The 27,752-nt window shown below is 41.5% G+C and overlaps 1 protein-coding gene across 3 annotated transcripts in view; it reads left to right on the forward strand.

Moving 5' to 3' along the window:
- Positions 1-27,752, forward strand: part of NR3C2 (nuclear receptor subfamily 3 group C member 2) — a 191,029-nt gene that overhangs the window by 156,803 nt on the left and 6,474 nt on the right. For all 3 annotated transcript variants that reach the window (XM_039550700.1, XM_039550701.1, XM_010412002.4), the window contains 4 exons: positions 2,028-2,366; positions 2,774-2,918; positions 18,246-18,376; positions 21,999-22,156. In XM_039550700.1, coding sequence (XP_039406634.1) covers positions 2,028-2,366; positions 2,774-2,918; positions 18,246-18,376; positions 21,999-22,156 — 773 coding nt within the window. The remainder of the gene's footprint in view (positions 1-2,027; positions 2,367-2,773; positions 2,919-18,245; positions 18,377-21,998; positions 22,157-27,752) is intronic.

Consider the following 27,752-nt stretch of genomic DNA (forward strand, 5'->3'; position numbering starts at 1 on the left):
TTTCCTTCACCTTATTTCCTCCAGCTCTCATAAGGAAAAGTGATAAAAGTTAAACAAAGATCTCTGAAGTTCTCTGTAGGTTACCTGAGGGTTGTTGGTGCTGAGATCCACCAGAAAGATCCTTCGTGGTGTGATGGAAATGTTTAGAAACTGATGCTGGGATTTTGGACTCCCTGTTTCATGCAGGACATGCTGCAGTGGCAGTGAATTTTACTCATCTTTTGAACACCATAGTGAAGGAGCATCTCTTTGGGCACCTTCAATATCTTGTGCATGAGTAGTAACATCACTGTTTTCTGTAGCAGTGCCTCATGTTTACCCTAATAAATAATTTTTTCCATTGAACCATCACCTCTGAGTTCAAGGTACTGTCCCGGCAAGGAAGTGTTGAAAACAACAGGCTGTTGTTGCACTTGGGTGTCCGTTGTCCTGGACCCTGGGTGTCTGTATCCTGCCTCGGTCATTCCCAGCCGCTGGCTCTGGGCAGGCAGCTGCAATGTCAAGGAAACAGTGAAACATTAATGGCTGCTGTCACCAGAAATGGTCTGAGGGCACCAGCAGCAGCTCTGCTGTTGAGGGGGGGTTTCTTAAAATGTTGGTTTGTAGAAGAGTAACGAGGCGGTTCTGTGGGTCTCTTTGAGGAGTGTTCTGCACTGCAAATAAGAGGAGCAGGAACAAGTTCATAGAGCAAGCTTTGAAAGCTTCCCAGGAGACAGTGACATGGCATGCTGAGCTGGAGTGGAAGTGAACATTTTGGAGAAGAGGAGGGATGAGGTGGAGGTTGTCCAGAAAGGATCCTGGAACTGCAGAAAAGGGGTTATATTTAAGGATAGATAGGGGAGGGGAATTGATGACGGGGAAAAAACTTGAGGTAAAATTGGGAAAGGATATGGACTAGGAAGGGACTATTTGCAATAGTATTCCAATTGGGAGTGGGATAGGCTTGTATTACTGATGACAGTAAAAGGAATGTTGTAGTAATCAAGAGACAGGAAGATAAAAGTTCAGACAAGGGTTTAAGCTGTGTCCAGATAGATGAGAAAGACTATATTTGAGAGAAGTTATTTTGAAAGAGCTGCAAACATTTAAATGTAGTTCATTATTCATTGACTTCAAAGATTTTGGTGGTGGTGGTGTTACGTTTCCCTATTGCAAAAAGGCTGGTGATGGGCTTTTGGTTTGGTTCTTTGTGTGTGTTTTTTTAACAGAATTGTCTTCATTTTTAATTCCAATTCTTTCCTCATGCTATGGTAAAGTTGGGAATGCAACTCATACGGAGTGGCTGGCCTCTCTTCAAGGAGTGGAAGCTTCATAGCATTGCTGGATTCTCAGAGTACTTAGTAAAGAAAACTAGGGTGGGTAGCATTAAAGAAAAAAAAAAAAGGAAATGAAAAGGGAAGGCAAATCATCAGAGACGTGTTGATAGCAGTGAGAAAGGTGTTATAGGAGGTACAGTCTTTTTTTTTTAAGTGAATAAATATTTAAGCATTAGTTCAGAATTACTCAAGAGAAGAGGGCAAAGCTGTTACGGATGTATCAAAGCAGCAAAAGCAAGGGGACTTGACTAGCTTGGGCTGTTCAAAATGGATTGACTACATTTCAAGTTGAGGCAAAAGCTTAGGAGGACTCTGGGTCTGCTGATATTGTGCAGATTTCTTTTGATGACCAAATGCGATGGAGAACATGAATTGCAGTCTTGTAGATGATAAGTGATTGCAGTTCTGAAATGTTTAGTTGGCACCAACCACAGTAACTAGGATGTTTTCTGCATGTCTGTATGGAGGCAGATACTGGACATTCCGTCATGTATAAAAACATCCAGTAAAGGAGTGAAAATGAGCCTAGAGGTGTCTTTTTGTCCTTTTTCCAGTGTGATGATGCTGCAGGCAGAGAGGTATTTAGGGTCCTGTGCCTGTTTTTGCTTAAGAACTTTTGAGATTATACTTCTGCTTCCATTTCCTATATAAAGCCCAGGGTTTTTCTGGCTTTCTGTACTGACTTGGTTCTCATGCTGTTCATCTTCACAGCCCGGAAGTCCAAAAAGTTGGGGAAATTGAAAGGGATGCACGAGGAGCAGCCCCAGCAGCGGCAGCAGCCACCCCCGCAGAGCCCCGAGGAAGGGACGACGTACATCGCGCCTGTGACCGAGCCCTCTGTCAACACTGCACTTGTCCCCCACATGTCTGCTATCTCACCAGCACTCACTCCCTCTCCTGTTAAGATCCTTGAAAGCATTGAACCGGAGATCGTGTACGCAGGATACGACAGCTCGAAGCCGGACACAGCGGAGTACCTGCTTTCCACCTTAAACCGCCTGGCCGGCAAGCAGATGATTCAGGTGGTAAAGTGGGCAAAGATACTTCCAGGTAGGACTGTGAGTCATCTGGTGAGATGTCACTTCACTGTTTCTTTTAGCTCAAAGAACTATTTGCTTGATAAATTCCATCTTGAATTAATGGACATTGTTGAAAAAGCCTGCAATTGGGGGGTGTGAGATGAACCTCCGAGAGAAGATTGTTGGGTTTTATTCTTATTTTATGTAATGTTTGTTTCATATGTCTGTGATTGATATTTAAAAAGCTTTAATTTTCAATAATAGCCTCTAAAGAAGAAAACATGTTTTGTCACTGGAATGAAAAATTACAGTTGTATTTTTTTCTGAAGTGGGAGTGTTGCTCTTGTTCGTGAATACTAGAGAAGTAGTGAGCAATGTGTTTGGTGATGGTTTGACCAGCCCTTGTAGTTCATGGGTATTTTCTGGTTTGATCTCTAGGATTCAGAAACTTGCCTCTCGAGGACCAAATTACTTTAATTCAGTATTCATGGATGTGTCTGTCATCGTTCGCCTTGAGTTGGAGGTCGTACAAACATACAAACAGCCAGTTCCTCTATTTTGCTCCAGACCTGATCTTCGATGAGTAAGTATTCCTTAATGGCCCTTTTCAGTGCAGGCTGGAAGGATTGCTGTCTATTTGGTTTTTCAGGCATACTTGCAGTCTAAGAAAATTTCAGCTAATCCTGGCTTAAAAAGCAGCTGAAGATTTAATTTTTTTCAGTGACTCACTTTTCAATTCCCAAAGCTTTGATTACTGCCGTCCACTTCTCCTTATGTATGGGGATGTGTTCTCAAACTAGGACCATCCCACTGGTTTGAAATGTGACTGATACACAACCAGGATTTATAGAAAAGAACATTTTTTGGTATCTACTGGAGCTTGGAAAAATATCCAACTTCTAGGAAATGTGAATGTTTAAATTACTGGGGTTTTTCAGAGCAGTCATATAATGGTGCTTTTGTTAACAATATACAGCTGTTCAAATGTGTTTTCTTGACAGTCTTAATTACCCTTCTTTGCAACCGTGAAAGAAGCCAAAATGTTTTTTCAGTAATGAAACATAACTTCTTTTATGATGCATTCAGACAAGAAGAAGGATCAACCATTCCGTCTGAGTATGTGTGTTCCTTCATATTTTATGTTTGTGTGTGTTTAGTGCTTGGCTTTTGATGACTATAATTTAATTTCTGTTCCATTCTCCTAGTGTTTATTACAAGACAGTAAAGTCAAAAATCTAAGTGAATGTGCAGGCAGTCAAAAGGGGCTTGCATCATTTGCTTGTCCCAGAAGACTGGGTTTTTTTTCTAGAGGTAAAAAGGAGACATAATCAATAGGATATGGGTACACTTGAGGAAAAAAAAGCAAAACAGGAAAAAAATTAACAAAAAAATAACTCATCACTTAATCTCCTGATACATTCTGAAATCTTTTTCTTGGAAAAGATGCTTTGTTGCTGTCCATCTTAATAGTCTGTCTTTGATTTAGGAATTCCTAAATAATTAATGAGATGGGTCCCAAAGCAGTGAGCAATATCAAAGAAGGATTGTTTGGTTTGGTTTTTTTTTTTTTAAGAGGGAGAACTGATGATTTACTGCATGTGGCTGAAAATGTAGTGTCAGCCATTTTCCTTGTTGAAAATACCTCCATTATGACTTGGACATTAGAGAATTGTCACAGGGGGAAAAAAGGTATCTGTAGCTAGAACTAAGTGAAAATGTGAACTTTGAAGAGTTTAGTTCTCCTTGGGGAATGTAGACTAAAAGTTCAAACACAAAAGCAGTTTTCCCTCATCTCAAGGAAGTCAGTCAGAGGGTCAGAATTTATTGGACAGAGAAATCAATCCTGCTTGCAAATAAAAGTGCGTGTATTGCTTGCTCTTATTATACTGCAGCTTGAAGCAACTTCGAGAATTTGAGATCAATTGTGAGTTTTATGCTGTAAGCCTTGAAGATAGGTGCCTGTAGAGTTATACTAAGGTTGAGGTAGGGATCCAGTTGGAAAAAGGAGTGCAAAATTAAAACATCCCAAAGCAGATATGTATGTGAGATAGTGCTCTATGCACTATCCTGTGTATTTGGTCTCCTGTGTATTTGGCAATATACTCATTGCAGAGAGAAGGCAGTTGTTTCTAAATAGAGAAAAAAAATTTGCCAGGAGATGTGAGAGGGGGACAGGGGTTTTTGAAGTTGCTAATCAGGACAAGAAAGTTCCTTGGAGGTAAAAGAGTAGGAGTTTGGTGTTCACTCTGGAACAGTAATGGACATACCTCTCAAACAGGAAGGGATTTCTCACTTTGCTCGTGTTTCATACTCAGTGTGCATCATGGCAGGCATTTGTTCCCAGTTTCTCACGTTGCCATTCAGAATGGTGGTTGAGACTGCATTTGCAGTCAGAGTTTAGGGCTCTCTGGCAAAGGGAAGTTGTTGAAAAACTGCAAAGAGCCAGTGGAGGTTGGCCAAAGTGGTCAGGGCTGATTGGGACAGCGAGGGACCTGATGGTACGGTGTGGATTAAATTGCAGCCTTCAGCTTCCTAATGAGTTGTAGAAAAGATGAAGTCTGGCTCTTCATGGAGGTGCTTAGTGGAAGAATGAGAGTTTGTGATCACAAGTTTGGGACAACACACTGCCTCCTAGGCAGCAGGAGAAGACATTTCCTAACGAGATGGTGAAACAGTCGAGCAGGTGCCCAGAGAGACCTTGGAGTCTCTGTCTCAGAAGATGTCCAAGCCTTCACTGGGCAAAGCCCCAAGCAGCCTGCTCCAGCTTTGAAATTAACTCTGCAGGGAACAGGGGGTTGGCCTTGAGACCTCCAGAGGTCCCTCCCAAGCTACAGTTTTGTGATTCTAAGTTAAGAGATGCAGTGCTTTTTCCAATTTTGAGGTAAGGCCAGAGCTGGATTACTAGACTTGTACAAGACGGTCAATACAGTTCAGTGTAGAAACCGTTCCCATAATGCAAAATACAATACGTATTCCTGTTTGTGAAGTGCTGTGAAGCTTTGCTCTGAAATCGCTGAAGGCTGGTCTTACCCTTACTTTCTGAGTACCATGGACTTGGAAATGTGCTGCGTAATTCTAAGCACTGGCCTTTGTTTCTGTGCCACATGGTTTATTAGGCCTCCCCAAGGCTTATTTGGTGAAACTTTCTGAGTGTTTTACTGCCCTTGGCATTTTAGGACATTTATTAATTGATGCAGAATGAAAGGGAGATGCTTTACAATGCCTTTCCTTCTGCTGGTTTGAGAGAGTTATATTTCTGTTATCACCTGGCCAAGACATTCTTGGCATTTCTTCATATTATGTCTGGAGAGGTCATTTCCCGTCTCTATGCAAGAAAAAAAAAGAAATGTCCCTGACCAGGCCCTTGGTGCCCCAGAAGGTTCAGTGTTTTCTTCAATGAACAGTTAAAAGGAGTGAAAGTAGAGGCTGACATTAGTGGAATTAGTCGGCTTTGTTTTACGTTAAATGAATTTTCCGCTTACTCTTAACTACTGTGAATAAAAGGAAGTCGTAATGTTTCTGGAGGGCCATGATATATGATCTTGTTTTCTTTCTTATTCTGAAGGCCTGTAAACAAGGCCAACAACAAATGAGGATCCCTGTTGTTAATAGCTGTTAAATGTAACTTTGATTGTGTACAGTGCAGAATGCCTCCCTACTCATATGTGGTTTGATTTCCTGTTAGGCTTGTGGAAGACTGGAAATATTTGTCTGCCTTCATTTAGTCATACTACATATCTAATTAAGTGTACTGTTTGTCTTTATGGTTCAGGCATATATTCCATCGATTTAATTGGGCTTAACTGAACACAAAGATTTTAACTGAATAATAAGAAAATGGCTGCTCAGCCTGTGACAGAAATGCCTCAAAAACAGCCTGAAAAGAGGCATAAAATAGACCAGTGTGTTTTATGTTGTGTTTGTGTAAATTATGGCATGGGCAGTTTTTTAATCCATTTCTTTTGTAATAAAGTAGTTGTGATCAAAACTAATATTCTGTAGATGCAGCTTTGGTTTTATCAGTAAAATCTTCAGAAGACCGTCCTATACATGACACCACATAATTCCTATTGAGGGTAAACACTCTTAAAGAATGACTGCTGCGTATGGGATAACACTCAAAAGGTGTTGTAGTTATGTTCTTTAGGCTGTGCAAACTCAAATTCAAGAAGTTGCAAAATTCCAAAATTGAGGTGGTCCGTGAAATCATAGTTTAAGCCCTTTGGGTACATGCTTTGAAGACTGTATCCGTAACAAAACCCTGAAGTTATGCTATCCCGTAATATTTTTCCCATGTGACTCCTTTGATCAGGTTGGATGAGATGTAAGGATTATATAGTGAGAGACTCTTGGAGGTTTTTCTTCATTTGTTGTCATTGAGGAAGCCTTACCTTGAATGGATCTAGGGATTTGGGAGAACAGAGATATTAGTGGGGAAGATTTTCTTAAGACATGGCAAAAGACTGTCCCTAATTCAAACCCTAAGCTCTGAGACTTTTCAGGTTCCGACTGCAAAAGTAACAGAAATCCTGCAAGAAAAAGAAAAAAGGCTACTGTTTATTTAACTCAAGGAAGGGAGAAAATTTCTCTTTAGGATTTAACCAAAGACTTTAGCTAAAATTTTCTAATCTAATTCAACCTGAGGCGGGCACATGCATGGATAATTTAAGTCCAGAGCATTAAATGAGTAAAAACATACACAACTGAAAGCAGGAAACCAAGCAGTGCTGGCTGGAATGGATGCAAGAACAAAGCAAGGGATGTACAAAACCCCGTGGTTTGTAACGCCAGCTTATTTTCAGGGATTCTGGCTGAAGCTGTGCAAAATGAACTCTTTACTACAGGGAGCAGCCTTAAAGAGGATTTTTAAGATGTGGTTCTGGAATGTAGGGAAGTCAGTTGCAATTTCCATTGGTCTTTCCCTTATTGGATGAATTAATCATAGAACTAGTGGCTAAAATGACTCTTCCCCTGGCTTTGCCCTTTTGAAGGAAAAGGCCTCAACATTTTTGAAAAGAGGTGGTGTGTGTGCCAGTTCATGTCTACAAGAAATCTGATGAGCCCAGCTTTTCTAAAGTAGGAGTTTGTCTTTGCAGTGCAGAAGTCAGATGCCTAAATTCCAGAGAAAGGCAAGGGATGCTCCTTCTTGCTCAGGTTTTAACGGGCTCAGGCAGTTGCTGTCCCGCCGGCTACTGGTGACAACATCCCAGGTATCTGCTTCCACCCATACATTAAGTCAGGACATTGGCTGGCAACCTTTCAGAGGCTCAGGAAGGAATAAAAAGCATTTACAAGTGCAGCACTGCCAACAGAAACCCAGCAAGAGCCAAGACACGGAATGGCAGGGATCCTCACTCACACAACGTGGGAAACCAGTGGGAGCGGTGGGACATGGGCTGCCTTTGGGGCCATGGCTTGTGCTCCCAGCACATCTCCTCCCAGCTGGAAGCCAGAAGCTGCATCCCTCAAGGCAAGCTGTACTGCTTATCCATTCCTTCCCCTAAGGAAGATGCATGGTGGCTTCTTATTTATCCATAAGGCAAAAACACAGCTGATGGTATTGATGGTGAATATTAAAAATCAAGCCCTGCTCCTCTATATATTGGTTTGTGCTGGCATAAAAACCCCAGAGGGATGGCCCAACCCTGGAATTCCCCCACAGGTCTTGATTTATTTTTTGCTTTTAGGTTTAACACAGTCTCTTTGTAGATTTCTGGATCCGCAGGGATTTCTGAAAAGACTCAAGATTTCAAAATCATTTCCTATTTTTAGCAAATCTACCCAAATTACCTTATTTACCATTCCAGCCTTACCTGGCTGTTAAATAGCAGTGATGTGGGATACTGAGAGAGTTCAGCGATGCTGAGACACACGGTGTGGAGACTCTTTAGTACGTTAAAGTACGGCATCAATATTTCAACATTATTTTGCAAATGCACTGCATGACTAATGTGCTGTGTGTTTTCTTGCTCCTTTGATTTTCCTCAGTTTGTCATCTGCGGCATAAAGAATAAATCATAGCTGCAGAAGTGTGCAGGTTCTGAATTTCCTGGCCATTGCACTTCATTCTGTTGTTGGTTTTTCACTCAGTCAAGGACTTGAGGGTTTGCCTAATGAAAACCAGCACTAGGCATTGCATAATATGAGGTACCCAAATTACTGAACTTGAAAAACTGAGTTTAAAACTGGGACCAGTTTTCACAAGCATTTGGATCAGTTAGGTCATTTTTCCATCTCTGAAATTATTGTATTAGATCATATGCAGTTCAGTCCTTACAGTAAAAAGGTTTCAGTAGAGACTTCATTTTACTGAATATTATGTACAAAACACTAAGAGCAGAATATACTGATGGAGGTATATAGATGCATATTTTAAAATTTTTTCAAAGTATGTACTATGTATGTAATGTGGTTTTAACCAACTAACAAAGTCTACTACAAATTAGCATAAACACATTCTTTAAAGTGCAAGATTTAGCTCCCAGTAAAATAAAAATGTAGTATTGCAAGCATCTCTCATGCTGTGCCTTTGGTAATTGCCCCAAGTGTGAAGTTCTAAAATTTAGAAGGAGACAGAGGTTAATATTGGCAATAGATGAACAATAGAGAATCCATTTTGCAAATGAGAAAGTTGAGGGAGAGCAAATGAGGTAAAGAGGGGCAAGAAAAACAGCTTCAGTACAAGGGGATTTCTAGAAAGTTTCTCTGCTGGTGTTGTCATGGGATGTGGATGGGCAGAGGATTTTGTCACATTGAGGAAAGCCATAAAATTAAATTAAAAATTAAGATGTAGCTCAGCTAAATAGCTAAGATTGTATTAAAAAATCTGCATTTAATAATCATGTATAGTTTATTAGTAAATAACATTTTCATTATGTTCCTAAATCCTCTCATATTATGCTTGTGGAAGCTGGGACCATTAGGATTTGGTGTTGCGTAGGGCAGTGCAAGGATGCAGCAGCCTCTCTGTGCCCTTTCAGTGCTGAAGCCTGTAAGTCTTCCTGGTATTCTGATTTCTATGGAAACAGCAGGAAGATAAACGTAATAAAATAAGATGAATAATTAAAAACACCTTTTTTTTAAATTTTTTTAACCTCATATACCTCAGGGCTTGGGGCAGCAATTAGTTAGATCATCTGTGAATGGTGATAAAGCCAATAAGTAACTTCTCCTATTGTTTAAATGATTACTTTTTCACTTTTACGTTTGGCAGGATGATGGCTGTTAACCCTTTTGTCTTCTCTTGCAATCTGTTAATCCTGTAGTTTCTAAATTTCGGTACATTTTTGTAATCTCAGTCATCTGGCAGTCTCCAAATCCCTCATTTCTAATTATTATTGCCACAATGAGAGTTGGTAGGAGTTGTCAGTGTTCGTTCTCTGCTGATAAATTGTCTGTGCGATTGCTGGTCTTGTTAAAAGGTCAGCAAGCACTCCTTGGTGATCCTCCCTGCATGGTTTTTGCTTACATGTATTATTTTGTGAGGAATACTGCATTCATGCAAAGTGTCAGTGCAGTGGGAAGTGAGGATGTTCATCAGTAAATTTTTTATATACCTTGTTACTACTATTTCCTTTATCATAAAGTGGGGCTCAGGTCCCATCCAGAGAAGTACATAAAGGGATGTTGTTACATACCCACCCCACAGCAGTGCAGACAGAAAATGACATTTTGAAAAACTGCTGTCATACCTGTACATAATAAATGTAACATGCTTCAGGCTAGATTTTCCAAGTCTTTATTTTGGGCTTTTTTTCTTTTTGAACAGGTCATTGGTTGGGCAAAGCAATAGATTTGGTTTCTTTACGTAAATTTCTAAAGGCTCTGCCTTTTAATACCTCTATCTCTAAATGATTCTTAAATTTCTAGAGTGTTTTGGTTCAAACTGGGAAGCTGTAAAGGAAAACAGGATATACAGTAGTTTTAAGGAGATCTGTAAGAATGGGGAAATGTCAGAAACTGTCCCTCTAGCACAGTTTGTCATCCTTTAAATCAGCCAAAGAAAGTTTAAGATCAGAACAAGGGGCTTTTTCATTTGCCCATTCTAGCAATGATTTAGGTACTTTCCGAATGTGATGCATTCGGACAGTTGTGCTTAATAACCTTTCTGTGTCTTTCTCTGTGAATTTGCCTACTATCTCTTTGAATACATTTGTTATCTTGATATTGAAAATGTTCTGTGACACTTGCTTCTGCAATTTAATTACGCATATTTGTTTGTTGGAGATGTTTCTAAAGCAGGTGGTTGATAATTTAATGGAGTGCCACTTCATTCCTGTGCTTGCAGTAATAGTGGATATAATCCTTCTCATCCCATGCATGCCATTTATCACTTAGATCTCCATTGAGTCTTGTTGTTTCTTCTGTGAGCTGAAGAATCAGTGAGTCAATTTGACCTCCCTTTGCATATCAGTTGTCTGCTATCTCTGGCCATCCTCAGCTCCTCCCTTCATGCTTTGTATTAATTTTGGTAGGAGACCACACTGATGCTGGGTTCAGAGCACAGTGGATGCAGCAGCAAAACTACAATTCCTGTCTTGTTCTTGACTCTTCTCTCTACATCTTTGCTTTTTTTTGACGAACACTGAGCAAGCATTTTCAAAAGGCAGAAGCCCAAGAAACCTGTCCCAAGTTGCACCTAGAACTCTTTATTGTGTGTTTGTTAATCCAGTTATTTGTGTGTATGATGGGAGATGATTATACTGTCTGCATTATCCAATTAGTGATTTTCACCTTCCATTTTGTTAGCCAGCCACACAGACTTGCAGGATTTTTCAGCAGTCTTTCACAGGCAGCTCTTGATTTCATCATCTGGAGTCATCAGCGAGCTCTGTCACCTCCAGAGGTCTGATTTTTCTCACTTGATGTATGAGCACAGTTCTCAGCCCAGGCCCCAGCGTGGAACTCTGTGAGCCTTCCCCAGTAACCTGCATTACTTGTGAGAGATGTCCATTTGCTATTACCCTTGGTCTCCTATTTTTAAGCTGCTAATAATCCATGAAGAGACGACCTCCTTACCCCTAAGCTCTCTTTAAGAGCTTTCAGGAGATCTTTTTAATAGCTTTAAAATCCAGCCCTGACGTGATTGCATCCTCCCATACCTCCTGATGCAAAGCAGTGTGCAGGTCCTAGACCAGTAATTACCCACGCTGGCATGCTAACAGAATTTATTAGAGCCCATACCCAAGTTGCATGCCCCAGTTTCCTTTGTGTGGAAACCAGGGCAGGGGAGAGGAGGAGGAGGAGAGGGTTGGTGTTTGCTTAGGTCTCACCCCATATGGCTGTGGGATGCAGCTAGACCTGGCATGTGCAAAGCATTTCCGTCATGCAGACGTTGCCTGCATCCACCAGCATGTCCTCGTGCTATCATCAGAGTGCCCTCACAGATTCGTGAGACGTGACCTCTCTCTGCCGAAGTTGTGCTGACTTTCTTCCCTTACAGCATGTTTATTTATCAATTCATGCTCCTCTTTCAATGGTTTTGCTCGATATAGAACTGGAGCTTACTAGCCTCTGGTCTCTTGAGTGCTCCCTTCCCACTCTCAGACCCATTTTAAGAAATCAGTCACGTTTGTTGCCTTCCATGACTTTTATAAGGGCAATTTAAGCAATAACCTGCACAGCACAGTTAGTAGTTCAGCAATTCTGTATTTAAGTTGCTTTAGAGCTTGTGGATGGATGCCATCTGGTCTTGGTGATTTATTACTATTCATTTTACTGTATTTTTTTTTTCTTTGTAAACCCTCTTCTACTCGCACTTGAATCTGAAACTATTTCTCACACTTGCTTACTGAAAAGGGAGAGTGGTGCAGAGCCTTACTGGGCTCCTCTACAAAGAGCACTGATGCAAAGATTTTATTTAACTTTTCTGATCTTTCTCAAACGCTTCATTTTCATCTTGCTCATCAGTTGGCCCAGTGGATGTTCTGGCAGGTTTCCAGCTTGTGATGTGTTCAAAAGGATTTGACTGTTAGTTTTTACGACTTTAATATAAGGACTTGCCCAATGACTTTACATTTAGCATAGACCATAATTATGCTCTCTTGGTATTGTCTCAGCATGACTTTGGGACATCCACAAGCATTTTGGGAGGGTTTCTTCTCACTTCTCTCAAGGTCTTAGAATAGAGGTTTCTTCCTTGCAAGTGCCTGAATGTGGTGCTGCTTTAATCTTCCTGCACATCGATGAGCTGTTTGCTGGCATCTCCAAATGCCTTTCACATGCACAGTGCTTTCTTCTGCTACTTCCCCTGTAGAATTAAATACGACCAAAAGAAAAATTAGGAAGTCGTTTTTCTAAACTGGCATGAGAGGAAGATGTGCCTCAGTTGACTTCCAGAAAATGCCAGGCTTTGCGTGAGAGCACAAGCAAAGTCTTAATTTTTGAGGCATTGTTGGCATAAAAGGAGAATTGCTGCTGCATGTGGAATATAGCAGTAATTTTGTTGATGAACCACTGCAAGTGACAATGAGCCCTGGCAGAATGGATGTATAAAACAATACCTAATGGGCACCTTTTCTGGCTCTCAGTACCTTTCTCTGATGAACTTTGAAATGGGGTATTTAGTGTCATGTGTACATTCTTATCACTTATTATTGAATGTGTTATTGCAAAAGCATTTTGGTAAAGGCATAATTATGTATTTTCTCATTTAAACTGTGATTTGTCTCTTTTGAAATGCTAATGCAAACCAAAAGAGTATTTGGTATCAGCATTCTGCTAAGTGCGTAATTAACTGTTAATACCAGCATATACTTGGGGTTTTCTGCTATTGATGTGCTTGGGATTTTAGGGTTGCATAACTGGGTGATTATTAAGTTGGATTTTATCACAAGTTCTCTGTTAGTGATTGAGAGCTGAAACTCTCCTTTGGCAAACATTATCCATGGGTTGTTGCCAATTCCTTTGTTGATAGGCATATAACAGGAGGACGCTTGGCTGGAACTTTTAAAGCAGCTCTAAATTTCTTCGTATCACTTATCTGGGATGGTATTCTCTAGGGTCACCGTGAAGATTTTCTTGTGAGAAAACTAATTTTGAGATTTGACTTCTGTAAGTTCAGTTTAAAATTGCCAAGTTGCATTTAAAAATTGCTAATTGCCTGGGTGGCTAGAGGCCACAAAATACCAGCTTAATGTCTGTAGATCTGTTTAATGTGTAATCATCATCCTTGTCTGATTATCAGTGTTCACCACTGGTGGTCCTGAGTCCGGTCACTGTTTTGTCCTGGGTTTGGCAGTGCCCAAATTTGCCATTGGTGCAAGGTAACAGGTATTTTTGGCCTTCTGGAAGGAGATGACTCTAAAGCTTTCCTTTAGGAGTTGAAGGCAAAGTGTTGAAGGGAGTAGGTTTTGTCTCTTTCTGCTGTGGCTTGCAGAGTAAGCAGAGATCAGAAAGTGCTGAATAAAAAGTAAGTACTGAATGAAAAGTCACGACTGAATTTTGCCTGAATCCTGTGTGTATTTTGGCTTGGATTTTGATCAGTGTGTTTAACTTAATGAGGCTGCTCCAGCACGGGTGACTTCAATGGCATTTTTAATGGCTTCAGTGACACACAGGTGTCTGGGTACAGTCCATTGAGCAGAGGGATGCACAGTGTTTCCTGCCCCTGTGCATGGAAGAATTGGTTCAGGTAGTGGCATTCTGTTACCACTGTTGGAGCTGTTGGAGTAGCATATTCCCTCAGAGACACTTAGTTGTTGTGACAATAATATGTTTCTTTTTTTCTTTCCCCAAGAACCTCAAAACTTTTTTCCAGTCAAGAAAGCCCTCCTAAGGCAGGTAAGATAATTCAGGCCCAAGGCTTTTCTGATTAGATGGTTTGAGCCACTGAGCAAGGGCTTCTGTAATCCCATGTCCTGGTCTTTTTCCCTCTTTATCCATAGCATCTCTGCCTTGCTCTCAAGGTGTCTGGTGATGTTTTTACTCCTCTCTCTGTCAAGTTCAAAGTGACTTCTTTTGGCATGAGGGGAAAGCATGCTGTGTTCTTGGAGGCTTCCAAACAGGTTTTGACTTTCAGGCCTTTGGCAGGTTTTCTTGTTGGGCTGCATTTGTTTGATTGGTTGTTTGGTTTGGTTTTGTTACAGTGTAAAGTGCTTTCTGCAGATCCCTGAAATCAATTTAATTGGTGGGCAACCTTCATATGGATGTAGGTTTTAGTCTAGCAAGGGAAAGGCTCTTGGTTATAAAACTGGAAATGGTTCTTAGAGTGGTAAGAAGTGTGAAATCAGAAGACACAAAAACTATCTTTGACATCAGAGTTTTGCTAAAAATCTTTCTTGGTCTTTTCCTACGTCTTTTCTGGACTGAAGAGGCCTAGGGACTAAGTCAGGTGTATTTTTGTTCCTCTGAGGTGCTGTGAAATGGGATGCCTTGGCCAATTTTTACTCGGGATTATCAGCAAGTCACTTAAGTCCTGATGAAACCTCAACACACCCACAACAGCTTTCCCTTTCTTCGTTTCCCTGTCTAATTTAGGAAGATGCCTTGTGCTGCAGCTTTGAATAGTACCCATGAGAAAGTAAATAAAACATGGTATCAGGTTTGGTTTGGGGCTGAGTTTTGCCTGTCACTGAATATTTCTTGCTGCGTGTGTTCCTCTTTTTGGTTACGGTCAGTTGAGTTGCAGTTTCCATCCTCAGCGAGGAGATTTACGATACTAGGCTTTGTGATGACTTCATAAAATGATGAGTTACTTATTCATAACAAGCTCTTTCTGTTCTGCATGCCTGTAGTTTCACAGGTTTTGATGTGGCTGCTTGGTTTCTGTGGAGATTACATAAGGGTATTTATTAAGAGATATATGACTGGTTTGGTATTTAGGATGCTTTGTCTTAAATGGTTTCCTGAAACCATCCCTGCTCTCCTGGGGTGACTGGTCAAATCCTACATATCTGTTGTAGCTGGGTGATGTGGGTCATCATTTCTGTCTGCTGCAGCTCATTTAGAGAAACCCAGCAGCAGGAGCAAAACCTCTCTTCCCACCAAGACAGTGGAGGTGCCAGGCTTTCCCAGCAGAAGTGGGAAAAGGAGGTGTCTCCTCCCAAAGCAAAGGAGTGGCAATTCATTTCCAATGAGGATATGATGGGCAAATCAGTGACCAATGGCCAAAGAGGCCATGCAGGAGCAGATGGAAGTTGGGCAGAGCAGTGGGAATGAGCTGGTGGCAGCAGTGGGAATGGCTGGATGCCCTGCCCATCCACAGGGCTGCGGGAAAGGTCAGACAGAATGTGAGCCGGGCATTACATTAAGCCTGTAAGGAGGCACTCGGGGAACTTAAGATGGATTAACTTAAGGTGTAAAGTTTAGAGCGTATTATTATGAAGGAGGATTAAGCTAAACGGAGCTAACAACACCACTTCTGAATGCGTATCCAAATAGCGGATTCAGAGCTTTGGCTCCACGCCTTTTATTCCTTACATGTACTTACCTTCTTGAATGTCCCCATAAAGATGCTTGCCCTTATATTCCAGATCTTCATATCCTCCGTTTGCCATGTTGAGAGGTTCAGATGCTGTGTCAGAGGAGGGGCTGGGTTTGGTTGGTTGGGATTTGCCTTTTTTTTATCCCTCCGGTTTTTTTTTAACATAAAAGTTTGTTTTAATTTTTCCTCGTGATGGTAGAGGCATTTGTGATGACTTGATGGCTTTTTCCCTAAGCTGATGTATTTGGTAAGGAAAAAAATAACTTTGTTCATGTTATGCTGACATGCCTTAATTTCTCAGTGCCTCTTCACTTTTATCATATTTCTATTGCTTTGTTTTGTTGTTGCTATCAAGGTATTGGATATCTGTGATGTCAGCATCTGATTTTTCAAAAGCTCTGTATCATCTTATTCTACACAACGTGGGCTGAAAACCAAATACAAAGTTGAATACTGTCAACTCCCATAAAATGCTTATCTTTCATTAAACAGAGTCACAAATTAGCTAACATAATTTTTAGTTAGTAATATTTTGTAAATAAGTAATAAATCATCTTAATTGATTTTCAGGTGGGAAACTGATTTGAAATGAGTTTGTTGTACATTAAACAAACCACCTAGTAACTTGTTCTGTGTATAATTTTATCTCACTACAAACAATGGCATCAGGTTTTCCTTAAGGGTAAGCTAGAGATCAATATTTGTAAGTAGATAAAAGAATGAATATTTAAAAGCCAGAAAGAAATAACTAACCAAAAAAACCCCTGACTATAACTGAAATTCTTCCATTTAGGCAATCATATATAAGCAAAACAAGTACAAGTACAAAGAAAAACAAAAGGCAGAAAACTTTGGACGTAACAAAAAGTGGAAAGCAACACAAAAATCAAGTTTTTGAGTCAGTATACTTTTATGTTAACTTGCACAGAGGGTGTTTTGCCACCAAAAAAAAAAAAAAGCCTAAGAAACCTGAGACAAAACATCATAATGTTTTATTTTATTTGCTGTGTGGCTTGTGGTATCTGATGAAAAATCTGTCACTTCTCTCTGTAGAGGTGAAACACAGGCAGGGATGGTGGCAGTGCCTTTATGTTCTGAGGCTGGAGAAACAAACCTTGGTGTCCTGCAAAAGTAATGATGGATGTCATAGACCATTCTTACTTCTAGTGCTGCTGTCTCTGGCCTTCTGAGATATACTTTAACATGTAGTTTTCTAAAATGCAAATGTCCTTTATTAATCATTTGCCTTTTCACTTCAGTGTGTATCCCTCAGAGCCTCCTGGGAGCGGTCCATGATGCATAATAAAAACAAATACATCTGGCATTACTCCTACTATTAAATTTAATTAAAAAAAAAAAGAAGCTGGAAGTTCTTAGTCTCAAGAAAAGAGGGTGGAGCAGGGGAAAAGTGCAGAGCCCATCTAACAATGGGGAGCCTGCTTTATTAGTATTAAGGAGGACAATGAAATTGCTTTGGCAGTAGTGAAATAAAACACCAGGAAGATTATGTCAGTCTTTGTTTGCACACAGTATGATTCTTCTCTTTCACCAGCCAATTTGTATATTTGAAAAAGCAGTTGCTTGGTTAAAATAATGAGCTGAACTTCATCCAATTCCCCCCAATTCCCCAATTATGCAAAAAAATGTTAGAAGAAATACAGACAATTGGTTTTAAACAACTAAAAAAAGAGAAGTAGTGGTCACTGAACAATTATAAGACCTTGTCTACATTCCTGCAAATACACGCAGACATTTATATCACAACTTCTGCTGATACAGGCAGTTCTTGGTGACTGTTTGCTGTAGCAGTTGTGGTTTGAGATGGAAACTTCAGAAGCTTAGCAAAACTCTTAACTAATTCTGCCTGAAACTTGAGCAGGATAGGTTAGCCTAGGATTACCTCAGAGAAGAGAGAGAAGGTCTGAAGTTAAAATTATGAAAGTATATTTAAAGAAAAAAAGCTATCTGGATACAAGTCATGTATCCTAATTATTTTACGATTTAACAGGCAGAAATCTGAGTTAATGATTGAGTTCCTTGTTTTATATACTCCTTTATTCTAGATTATTTTAGATTACTATTCTGGGAAAAATCCACATGCTTTTTGGATAGTTCAGTGTTTGAACTGGAGATGTCAACTGATGGGGGGAGTGTATCATTTAGAGCATGCATTCTGTGGGTGTAGGTTCCCCTGTTGCACCAGCTCTGACGCCTCCAGCAGGCACATTTCCATCAGCCAGGGCAGAGCTGAGCAAACAATGACAATTCAAATAGGTTTTAAAAAGTTTTTGCCACTTCATTAACGCCATCAGTGTATAGAATCAAATTACATCTGTAGCCATTCCTTTCCCGTGGTGTGCCAGCTAGCGAGGTGAACTCAGGCATCCATTGCAGGTTGTGTAGGAGCAGGGTGATGCCCAGGGCATCCCCCTGCAGGCTGTGCTCTCCCGTATTTACCCCGTGGATGTTGTTCCCCTGTCTCTGCAGGGAGCGGATGCGCCAGTCAGCGATGTTCGAGCTGTGCCAGGGCATGCACCAGATCAGCCTGCAGTTCGTCCGCCTGCAGCTCAGCTTCGAGGAGTACACCATAATGAAAGTGCTGCTGCTCTTAAGCACAGGTAGGTTGGGTCCGTGGTTATGTAGGAACGCTTGACAATACTCCAGTTCACAAAGAGATGCAGTGATTTTAACCAGCTTGACAGAGGAGCCAAACTGTTTCCAGCTGGGCCGCAGGAAAAGCCTTGGGGTTTATCTGTAGTTAGCATGGGAAGTGTCTTTGCAATTTGAGTGTGGTATGTGCATCGGAGGGACAGGAGTGGCCAGGCACAGGACTTTGGCCCCCCTTCCCATAGGGGAACCACACCAACAGACATGCCAGGAACATGCCAGCCACAGCTGTGGGGGATTGAGGAAAAATCCCTGCATGACATTCAAAGCCACCAGGGTTTGGCTGACTTAACATGACCTTCAGGATCAAAAGATGTGCATTGCCTGTACTGCAGAGCAGGTGACTTTGTAATGCCCAGTGACTTCAGAATGGAAAGCCCTTTTACAGGTTTCTGAAAGTTTAATAAATGTCAGGGTGTGCTTCATTTTTCTCTTGAGCATCATGCTCTGAGTTTTAAGAAACAAAATTACATCTTGGTGCTTGTTACAGCACTGTGTAGTAATTAGCAGATCTCTTGATCTTATCTTACTGAAAATATTGAAAACCTCCTGTCCCAGTGCAGTTTTACACAAACTGCATTACTTTTCCATCAGTAACAGCCTGCAAACCTGTAAACAGATGTTATTCTGGGGAATCCTGCTCCTTTTTGTGGGGAGCAACTTGGTGACATCATGACAAGCCAGCTCTGTGCTTAAAGCACCTGCCTTTGAGGGGGGATGTGAGGCTGCAGTTCCTGTCAGGGCTAGAGAGATTTGGATCCTCTAACAGAGCCCTCCTGGGGCTATGTGTCTTTTGGGCTCGACTGTCTCCCTCCCTCCTTCCAACTGAAGCAGTTCCAACTTGCTGGGATGGGGAGAGACACCACTCTTTGGGGAACCTTTTGTGTCCTGGCCTGCAGAGTCTGACCCCAGGTCCCACTCCACCAAGGGCTGGAGATGGTCAGCCAGTGAACCTGGAACAGTGGGGAGGGGACGTGCTCCAGACTTGCCCTGAGGGGTAAATGGGCTTTTTTTGAAGGTTGTCACTCCCGGTGTTTCCAGGAGCAACTTGACGTGGATGTGCTCAGGGAGGGTTTGGCTCCCAAAATGTTCTTGTGAGAGTGTCTGGATTGGAGATCTGCCTCTGCAGCATTTTAATCAGCCCTAAAGGGGAAGAATCTTTAGAAAAAGAACCTGAAGGCATTCTAAAACCACAGCAAAATGTCTTTAAGCCAGGTATTTATTATTCTACCCTCTCGAGAGTGTAAGCTAATGAGTTATTGCAAGAATCTGTTAGGTGAGATCAGTGTGGCCAATTAACTTCAAAGGGCTGGGTCCATTTGAAACACACACCATGGTCACTAGAAAACCTGCTAAAAATAGTTTGTTTTGAGAGAATCAGGATATTTACATTAGAGAGAGAAAAAGGAGACTGAAATGCAAATGAAGGTGGTGATAAAACCCAGAGAGTGTCAAGTGAAGGGCAGCAAACCTGGTTTTGAGTGATTGTACCTTGGTACAGTCTTATGACAGAAAACACCAGGTTTGTTTTCATTTAAATTCTTTTATTGAATCATGTGACCAGCAGAGTACAAGTTATTCTGAAACTTTCATGGCGACCACATCAAGGAAGTTTCACTCCATTTACATGTGGAAGAAACCACACATTACAACTCAGTTGTTTTCTTGCTTTCCACAGACCATAGATTTTGGGAGCTTGCCAACAGTATTGCTGCATTTAATAAGTAAAATCAGAAACACTGGGCAAACCTCCAGAATTTCATGTTTTGCTTGAGTTGTCTTTGTTTGTGGTCTTTCTTTCTTCCTTAATAATCTGGCTGGGGTGATAGTATAATAATTTTCAGACAGAACAGTAAAATACATCCTAGTAGACAAAGAAGGAGTGGCTCTAACAGTCTGTAAGCAGCATGCAGGAATACAGGCCTGTAAATATTAAAGGAACTGTAAAGCCTGTGCATTTTGTGTGAGGGCCACAGCATGCTCTGATGGCTTTACTTACCTTGATTGGTGCCTCTGTGTTCATTCACCTTGAACTGAATTTGTAGATTTGTTCCAGACAGTTTCTTTTATCTGTCAGCTGACTGAGAGAGTTTACATCTAGAATTTTAAAATTAAATGAAAATATGATATTTATATTATGATTGTGTAATATGAATATATAATATTTACCAAGCAGCAGGCAGGTTGGTGTGTCCCCTCCTAGGCTTTTTCTAAAGATTCTTCCTTGTGCCCCCTTTCAGCACTTGGGGGCCTCAAGTCCTTGCTGCTCCTGTGGTGGTACAGCTCCTCCTTGTTTCCCATTGCTAAATTGCTCTGGTAGATACTGATGCTTTTTCTTAAAGCTTCTACTCTGGAGCCATTTGGGGCAGTTGTTACATGCTTATGATGTGATTTGAATGGGGTAGAGGGCAGTTGAGAGGATTTAGAAGAGAAGGGAATGGATGAGCAAGACAGTTTCTGTCAAGATGTTAAGTCAGGATAGGCTAAATTGGAAGATCACCTTTTTTTTCTTTCTCTTTTTAGAATTCCCATTTAGCTTATGCTGACATAGTTTTCTGGCTTGCTTAGGAAATAAACTCACTCCTGTACAGACCAGTATTTTATTTTCCTTCTGTGGACTATGACTAAGAGACACAGAGGAAAAAAACATTTGATGGTTAATCAGTGTTCAACCAATTCAGATATTAAACATCAGAATATTTTGAGTAATGTTATTAATAACCTCTTTGGAGTTTTCATAGGGATCTGATTCTAATAAGCCATTCCTGTTTGGGGCAGAACCTGCAGGAGTGCAAGGGTATTTGCAGTCTGTAAAGAAACCAGGGTGTTTGCTTTTGTAATCAGCCTTGCTGATATCAGTCACAGTAAAAAGTGTAAGAAAACTCTACTTTTAGCCCATTAAAAAACGATAATTCCATGGTCATGATTCCATCTCCCTCTGGCAGATGGAAACTTCAACAGGACACTGAAAATGCTTGCAACTGTCTGTTGTGGTCAAGCACTGGGTCAGGATGCCTGTTTGGAAAACAGTCTTCTGTTCCATGCAGAATCATGGCTCTGTTTGTTCTGGATGCTATGCAGATGCTTGCTAACATTCAAAGAAATTTTAGATCTTACTTGATGGCATAAAAATGTGTCACTTGGTCTAGCATTTCTGCAGATAACAGCTGTGATTCTGTACCTTCTTCTCCTCTGCCAAGTGTGGGGAATCATTCAAGAATGATCAATCACTTCTTCAACTTCTAACAAAATACCCTTGATCCATCTGCCTGGTTTTTATGTGGTTGGATTGTATTGAAAGCAGTTTGGACATGAGGTTAGCATGTGTCATATTTCTGAGATGTTATCTTGTCCTCTGCCACAGCTTCTGCAATCACACATCTGGAGAGGATGCCTGAATCACTTGAGAATCTGTGTGATGTTGTTGATCCCTCACCAATGTCTGTAAAATTATGGACTTTGCTTAAAGGTTTAATTCCTTCATCCATTAACTGGTGTAACTGTTTAAGTGTGCACATCAGAAGAATAAGCAATGCAGTTAATACTAATTTAAGACTGTCTTTTCAATGACAGTTCCCAAGGATGGTCTCAAAAGCCAAGCTGCATTTGAAGAAATGAGGGCAAATTACATTAAAGAACTAAAGAAGATGGTAACTAAATGTCCAAGTAACTCTGGGCAAAGCTGGCAGAGATTCTACCAACTGACTAAACTTCTTGACTCCATGCATGATGTAAGTATAACTCCTCAGGGAGTGCAGAAAAGTTAAGCAAAAAATCTCGCCATTAAGGTAAACAAATAGTCTTTAATTGTGTTAACTGAGAGGGAGACAAAAAAATATTCTTTTTAAAGGGACATCTGAGAGAAGTTGTTAGATAAATTTAAGGACAAATAAAATAAGAAAGTAGAAGTCATTAAGGGGAAAGGTGCAGGGTCAGCGTGTTACACATCCAACATGCCCAATGTGCTAATAAACATGGAATTAGTTCGGTGATCTTTTACAGCTGGGTTTGTAATAATGATGACTTTAAAAGATGTATTGAGACCTTGGAGCCATCCTGGGTGTTTGAAGCTTTATTTGAGTTTTTCAAGTAGAAGATTCCATGTTGGGTTATTGCTGCCACCCTTCCTTATTCCAGCACGAGGTGTTTTACATGTGTCAGGTGTGAGATGTGATGAATGACACAGGAAACTAAAAGTTTGGTCTCAAAGTACCTGGGCTGTTGATGCCTCTGGCCAGAGTGACAGAGTGGTTGTGGTAGGCGTGGTAGATTCCAGAAGGGGTGTCCATAATGTTGAGCTGTTTAGCTGGGAGTGACCTGGTTCTAGCCAGTGTAATAGTAAGTACAAAGATTGACCTCTGCAGCAGCAGGGTGTATCTCTGTTAACTTTCTGTGAGGGAGCCTGCAGCCCCCACAGGGGAAGTGAGTGACCCAGCTGTTAAGGTCTCCTCAAGCTGAGGGTTTTCGTAGTGCCCCCTGAGCGTTCCCTGGGGGCCAGCCCGTTGCCTGGGCCAGCAAGGCTAGCACCCATCCTCTCTGAAGCTGTGCCACGGTGCAGCAAGTGATGGGAGACTCCTGGGGCCAGCCAGAGTGACCTTTAGTCGTGTTTGGGTACATGAGAGGAGGCTTCCCAGCATGCTCCTCACCCTCCCAGTAAAATCTGGCAAACTGCAGCAAAGGAGAAAACTGTCCTACTCCATCCTGGGTGGGCAGGGAAGGATCTTTGCTGCATGAAGAAGCTACAGCACTTGCTTTCAGAACCTGCATATAAATGCACATCTTTGTACTCGACTTAAATTTCATTTTGCAGAGACAGTACAGTACAGTGCACTTCAGGTCAAATTGGTGTAAGAGCCTGAGGTCTGTTTACAGAATGTACATATGGAATTATTTTTCAAATATTGTTCTGTTGTTCATTAAAACATTGCAGATCTTAGTGGGAGGCAGGGAGAGTATTATTAGTACTGCAGTAATAGCTCATTCTTCAGAGATCAGGTTTCACTTGCTCAGTGCCAGCAAAGGAAGTTTTAGTGGAAAGAAAAGGGATGGGTGATAAAATCATTTGCAAGAATTCACATCTGAACCTCGAGGCAGCATAACAAACCCCTGCATTTATGGAGTTTTCTAATCCTCTTCAGGATAGGCAGTATCTGTGATTTGTTGCTGAAATGGGAGTGTTTGTGTGGTTAAGGTGACTGGATGACAGGCTCGCGCTTACTGAGAGCACTCCCATGTCCTACAGACATTTTCCAAAACACAGCATTAACCATTGGGAGCTGAACTAACCAGAGGAAGCAAGCTGCTCTTGCATTTTATTTAATTTTTAATTAAGCTATTTTTGCATTACTTTTGTTTTAATAGAGCAGTTTCTTTCAAAGGACTTTTTAAAGAAAGTCCCATTGTCAGCAATCTCTGTTAGAAAGGCCAGTTGTCTCCACAACAGTGCTTCCTTTCAGAGAAGATACTGAAGACTTGTTCAACAAGGGCACTTGTTTATTTTTTCTCTTTAAAACTGTTTCTTTTTTGCGATTTGGTTTTTGAAACCCATCAGAATAAATATAGTGTGGTGATAATATTAATGAGAAGTGAGAATTAATATTCTCTCCCCACTGCCTGGTAGTGCAGAATTTCTCCATTCAGTTGATGTGAATGCAAATTTTCTGCTCGGTTCCTTAGTCTAGGAGGAACGCTTTTTCAGCTGTCACCTATGTATTTTTAACTTACTCCATTATAACTTTAGAGGATCAGAATATATTTGGTGCTGGGCAGTCCAGCTGGGGCTGAGGCCCCATGTTTACATGCTGCTGTAGTCTCGGCATTGGCATTTGCAGTGCAAGCCGGAAGGGGCTGGTGCAGAATTTGTGCTTGTTCAGCCCTCCTCCAGCTTGTCCATCTGAGCAGAAGCAGCATCTCACCACTCATGGAATTCATTTTACCTGAGTGTAGGGGCAAGCAATAAAAAACCCTGCTCCTTTGCACCTCCAGACTTGCTTTCACCAACCTCATTTTTAAGTCATTTGTCTGAGGAATATATGAAATACAGTGCATGGAAATATCAAATTACAGTATGCTTGGCTTATATGAGGAAGAAAAAAACCCAAACAAGATGGTTTTGCATTGCTTAGTATGCTAAATCATTCATCCACACAGCGAACATATGTGCAGGTAGAGAAGTGCCGAGCTGAGGCAAAGAAGAAATTTTCAAGAAGGCCAGGCAGGCACTTAAGTATTTGAAAACATCAGCAACTTTATTTAATGATCCATAAAGCCTCAAAGCACCTGAAAAATGAGAGATGGAAACCCATCCTGGGCAGACAAGATGAACAGGGTTTTGTGCATGTGCACACCTGTGCTCGGCCTCAGGAGCCTGCCTGCAGCCAGCCCTGTCGCCTGCATCACTGTGCTGTGCACTAAATGCTCTGTATTTGCTTGGGGCAGTGTGGAAGCCATGGGTGCTGAGGCAGCAGGATGTGGGTTGGTGGTGGACATGGCAGTGCTGGGTTAACAGTTGGACTCAATGATCTTAAAAGGTTTTTTCTAATGTTAATGATTCTATGATCCTGTATTTCCTTCTTGTAGGGATTGTGTAGCTCACGTGCATCATTTCCTGAAGAGCCACAGTGTAGCAAGGACAGCCCCCCTCTCTACCTAGAACCCAAAGGTTTTGGTCTTGTGCCCGTGAATGGCCATGGGCATTTTGGGGAGAGATGCACATGTAGCACTTGAATGGAGGTGAAGTGCCTGAGAAACGCCCTGAGGAACATTAGAAACAGATGTGCTGCACATGGTATCAAAAACTTCATTTGGATCCTCCTCAGCATCTCCTGGTGGCTTTGGCAGGAAGGGATGTATCTTGCATGGCAGGCCTCATTTCATATAGAGACTGTAGTGTATGGTTAGGCAGTTTGCAGAACAAAAGCTGAATTTGGTTTCAATCTGGCTGATACTAAACAGGCTTTGAGTGAAGAGGGCTTTTGTTTCGATGCCATGACATTAAACCCTAATGTGAACCTTCCCCTTGTCTTGGCAAAGCAGCGCCCTGTGCTGTCATTTGCTTGTTGACATATTCTGCCAAACAAAAATAAATTCTTTAAGGCTCATGCTGCTGAATAATTAATTTTTTATGGTTCCTGAAGGGAATACTTTATAGCTGAGGTGGATCTTTCCATAGGCTGAGAGCGCCAGGATTTCACTCTCTGAAAAAGCTGACAGTGGGATCCTCCTGGGGCAGGGTTGCAAGGGATGCTGCGCTGGATGCAAATGTGCGTCTGCAGGTTCCTAATCCTGCAGATTCAAAGCTGCAGATGAGCCCCTCAGCTGTCACAAACACCTTTGGGTACACTTACTTCTGCTACTGATCTGCCCAAGTTGTGTCCCACAAACGATGAGCAGTTTGGAGCCTCGTTTCAGTCCCAGTGCTTGAATTCTCAGGATGAGCATTTTCTCTGTTTATTCAGAGGATAGATCCAGCCTCTACTCCCAGAGCAGCAGTGATGTGGGAGTGTGCTAGGTGTGTGTTGCAGCAGCTAATATGCATCTGTCAAGTGAGAAATTGATTCCCAGCTCCCTAATGTAGACAGAAGCTGCTCTGAGAGTCATCTTGCTCAGTTTGTGATGGTTGGATCTCTTTTCCTTCACGTTAATAGGTATTTGTTGGGGAAGGGCAGAACCCCGCTACTGTTGGAAGAAGAGCAAAGGAGACTTGGCTCAAAATTTGTGCTGGCCAAGGGATGAGGATGCTTCATTGGGGTGTGATGCTGTGGGTGCATCCTCCAGGCGCAGAACATGAGTTCAGCTCAGGCTCTTCCATGGCACGTCCAGGTGTCAGGTGCTGTGGTTTGGGTGTGCACATGGTTATGAAGGAAACCTGAAGCAATGAGTGCAGTTCCTCAGTCAGATAAATGCACGTGTCCAGGCAGAACCTGGGTCCATGTTTGTTCTGTCAGATACTGTTAGTGCCTAATCCATATGGATTTTATCCACCTTTTACTCCTTACTAGCATGAGGCAAATACTCTGCATAGGTATAACCAGAGGCTCCATCCCTTGGTCTTCCCCCGGGTTCCCTGTGTTTGTGGAAGGTTTTACTCTTGGGTTAGAGTTCTGGATTTCCTAGGCAGCTAGGAATTGGCTACTGTGGGTAACCAAAGGACATATGGACCTCCAAGAATCAGCCTGTGAGCCCATCCCACGGCAAATAACTTTTTCCTGAGCCCTCAGAGTAATAATCAATTTACATAATGGAATTTTCATAGGACTGGGAGCAAAAACAAATACAGTGGTAATGGAATAATCAAGATCTGGTTAGCAGTGGTTTTCCTTAGCCTTACTGGTTGTTGGAGCAGGAGTTTTGTATCCACTGTGCGAAGTGGAAAAAGCAGGAAGTGATGGTAGTCCCAAATTCACCGAGGTCTCTTTGCTGGGTAGGAAAGAGCTGGGTGGGCAGAGACCCATTCCTGAAAGGGACAGAGAGAGGTTTTGGAGTGTCTTTTTTTTTAATGTAGGAGAACACTGAAGCTTCTGACAGTAATAGCTGTTGCTAATAATAGGAAGAAATTACTCAGCATTGTGTTGTTACCTACTGCTGTCTTAATTGCTGTCTCAGTAGGCTTAATCACAGAGATGCTCCTGACAGAGAAGTGACTGTGGGCTTTCATACCATACTCAGAGATTCTGAGAGAATTTGGAGAAAGCTAAGCACAGGAACGTGTACCCTTGCAAATCCAACAGTTCTTACCATTTCTGGAAATGCAAAGGCATGGTGAGATTTCCAAACTAAAATAAATTCTTTTTGCTGTAAAAATGGGGCAAGTGCTTGAAGGTCACTATAACTGTATTAACTTCAGGACTTCATTAAAGGATTCATTTGTTTTAATTATGAAGAACAGTATGGGTGAAAGAGTCCATTTTATGGAAACCCCACCCTAATAACAGAAAATTACATTTGATTAATACTCCTATTTCTCAGAGGTGCTCAATACAGCATACAAATGCAAAAATTGATTAGGTAAAAATCTCAATTGCTAAGACTGCTATAGCCTTCATAATGTTTGAAGTGCAGCACACTGCAGGGTAGTGATGAGAGAACTGGGAGTTGTTTTAGTTGTGGCCTTAACTGCACTGCCAAGCTCTAACCCTTCAGAAGTGTGCTTTAGTAGCTGAAATAATTGAGACTGTAGAAGTAAAGATGTTCCTAGTCACCATTGCACTGCTTGTGGAAACAGTGGTGCCTTCACTCTCACTGCTAAATTGGAGTTCTGTCAGACTGCTGGACTGGGGGAGCTCTCAGCTTTTCCAGTATAAACCACCAGCAGTAGAGGGTAGAAGT

Source organism: Corvus cornix, chromosome 4 (assembly GCF_000738735.6).
Source record: "Corvus cornix cornix isolate S_Up_H32 chromosome 4, ASM73873v5, whole genome shotgun sequence".
Lineage (NCBI taxonomy): Eukaryota > Metazoa > Chordata > Aves > Passeriformes > Corvidae > Corvus > Corvus cornix.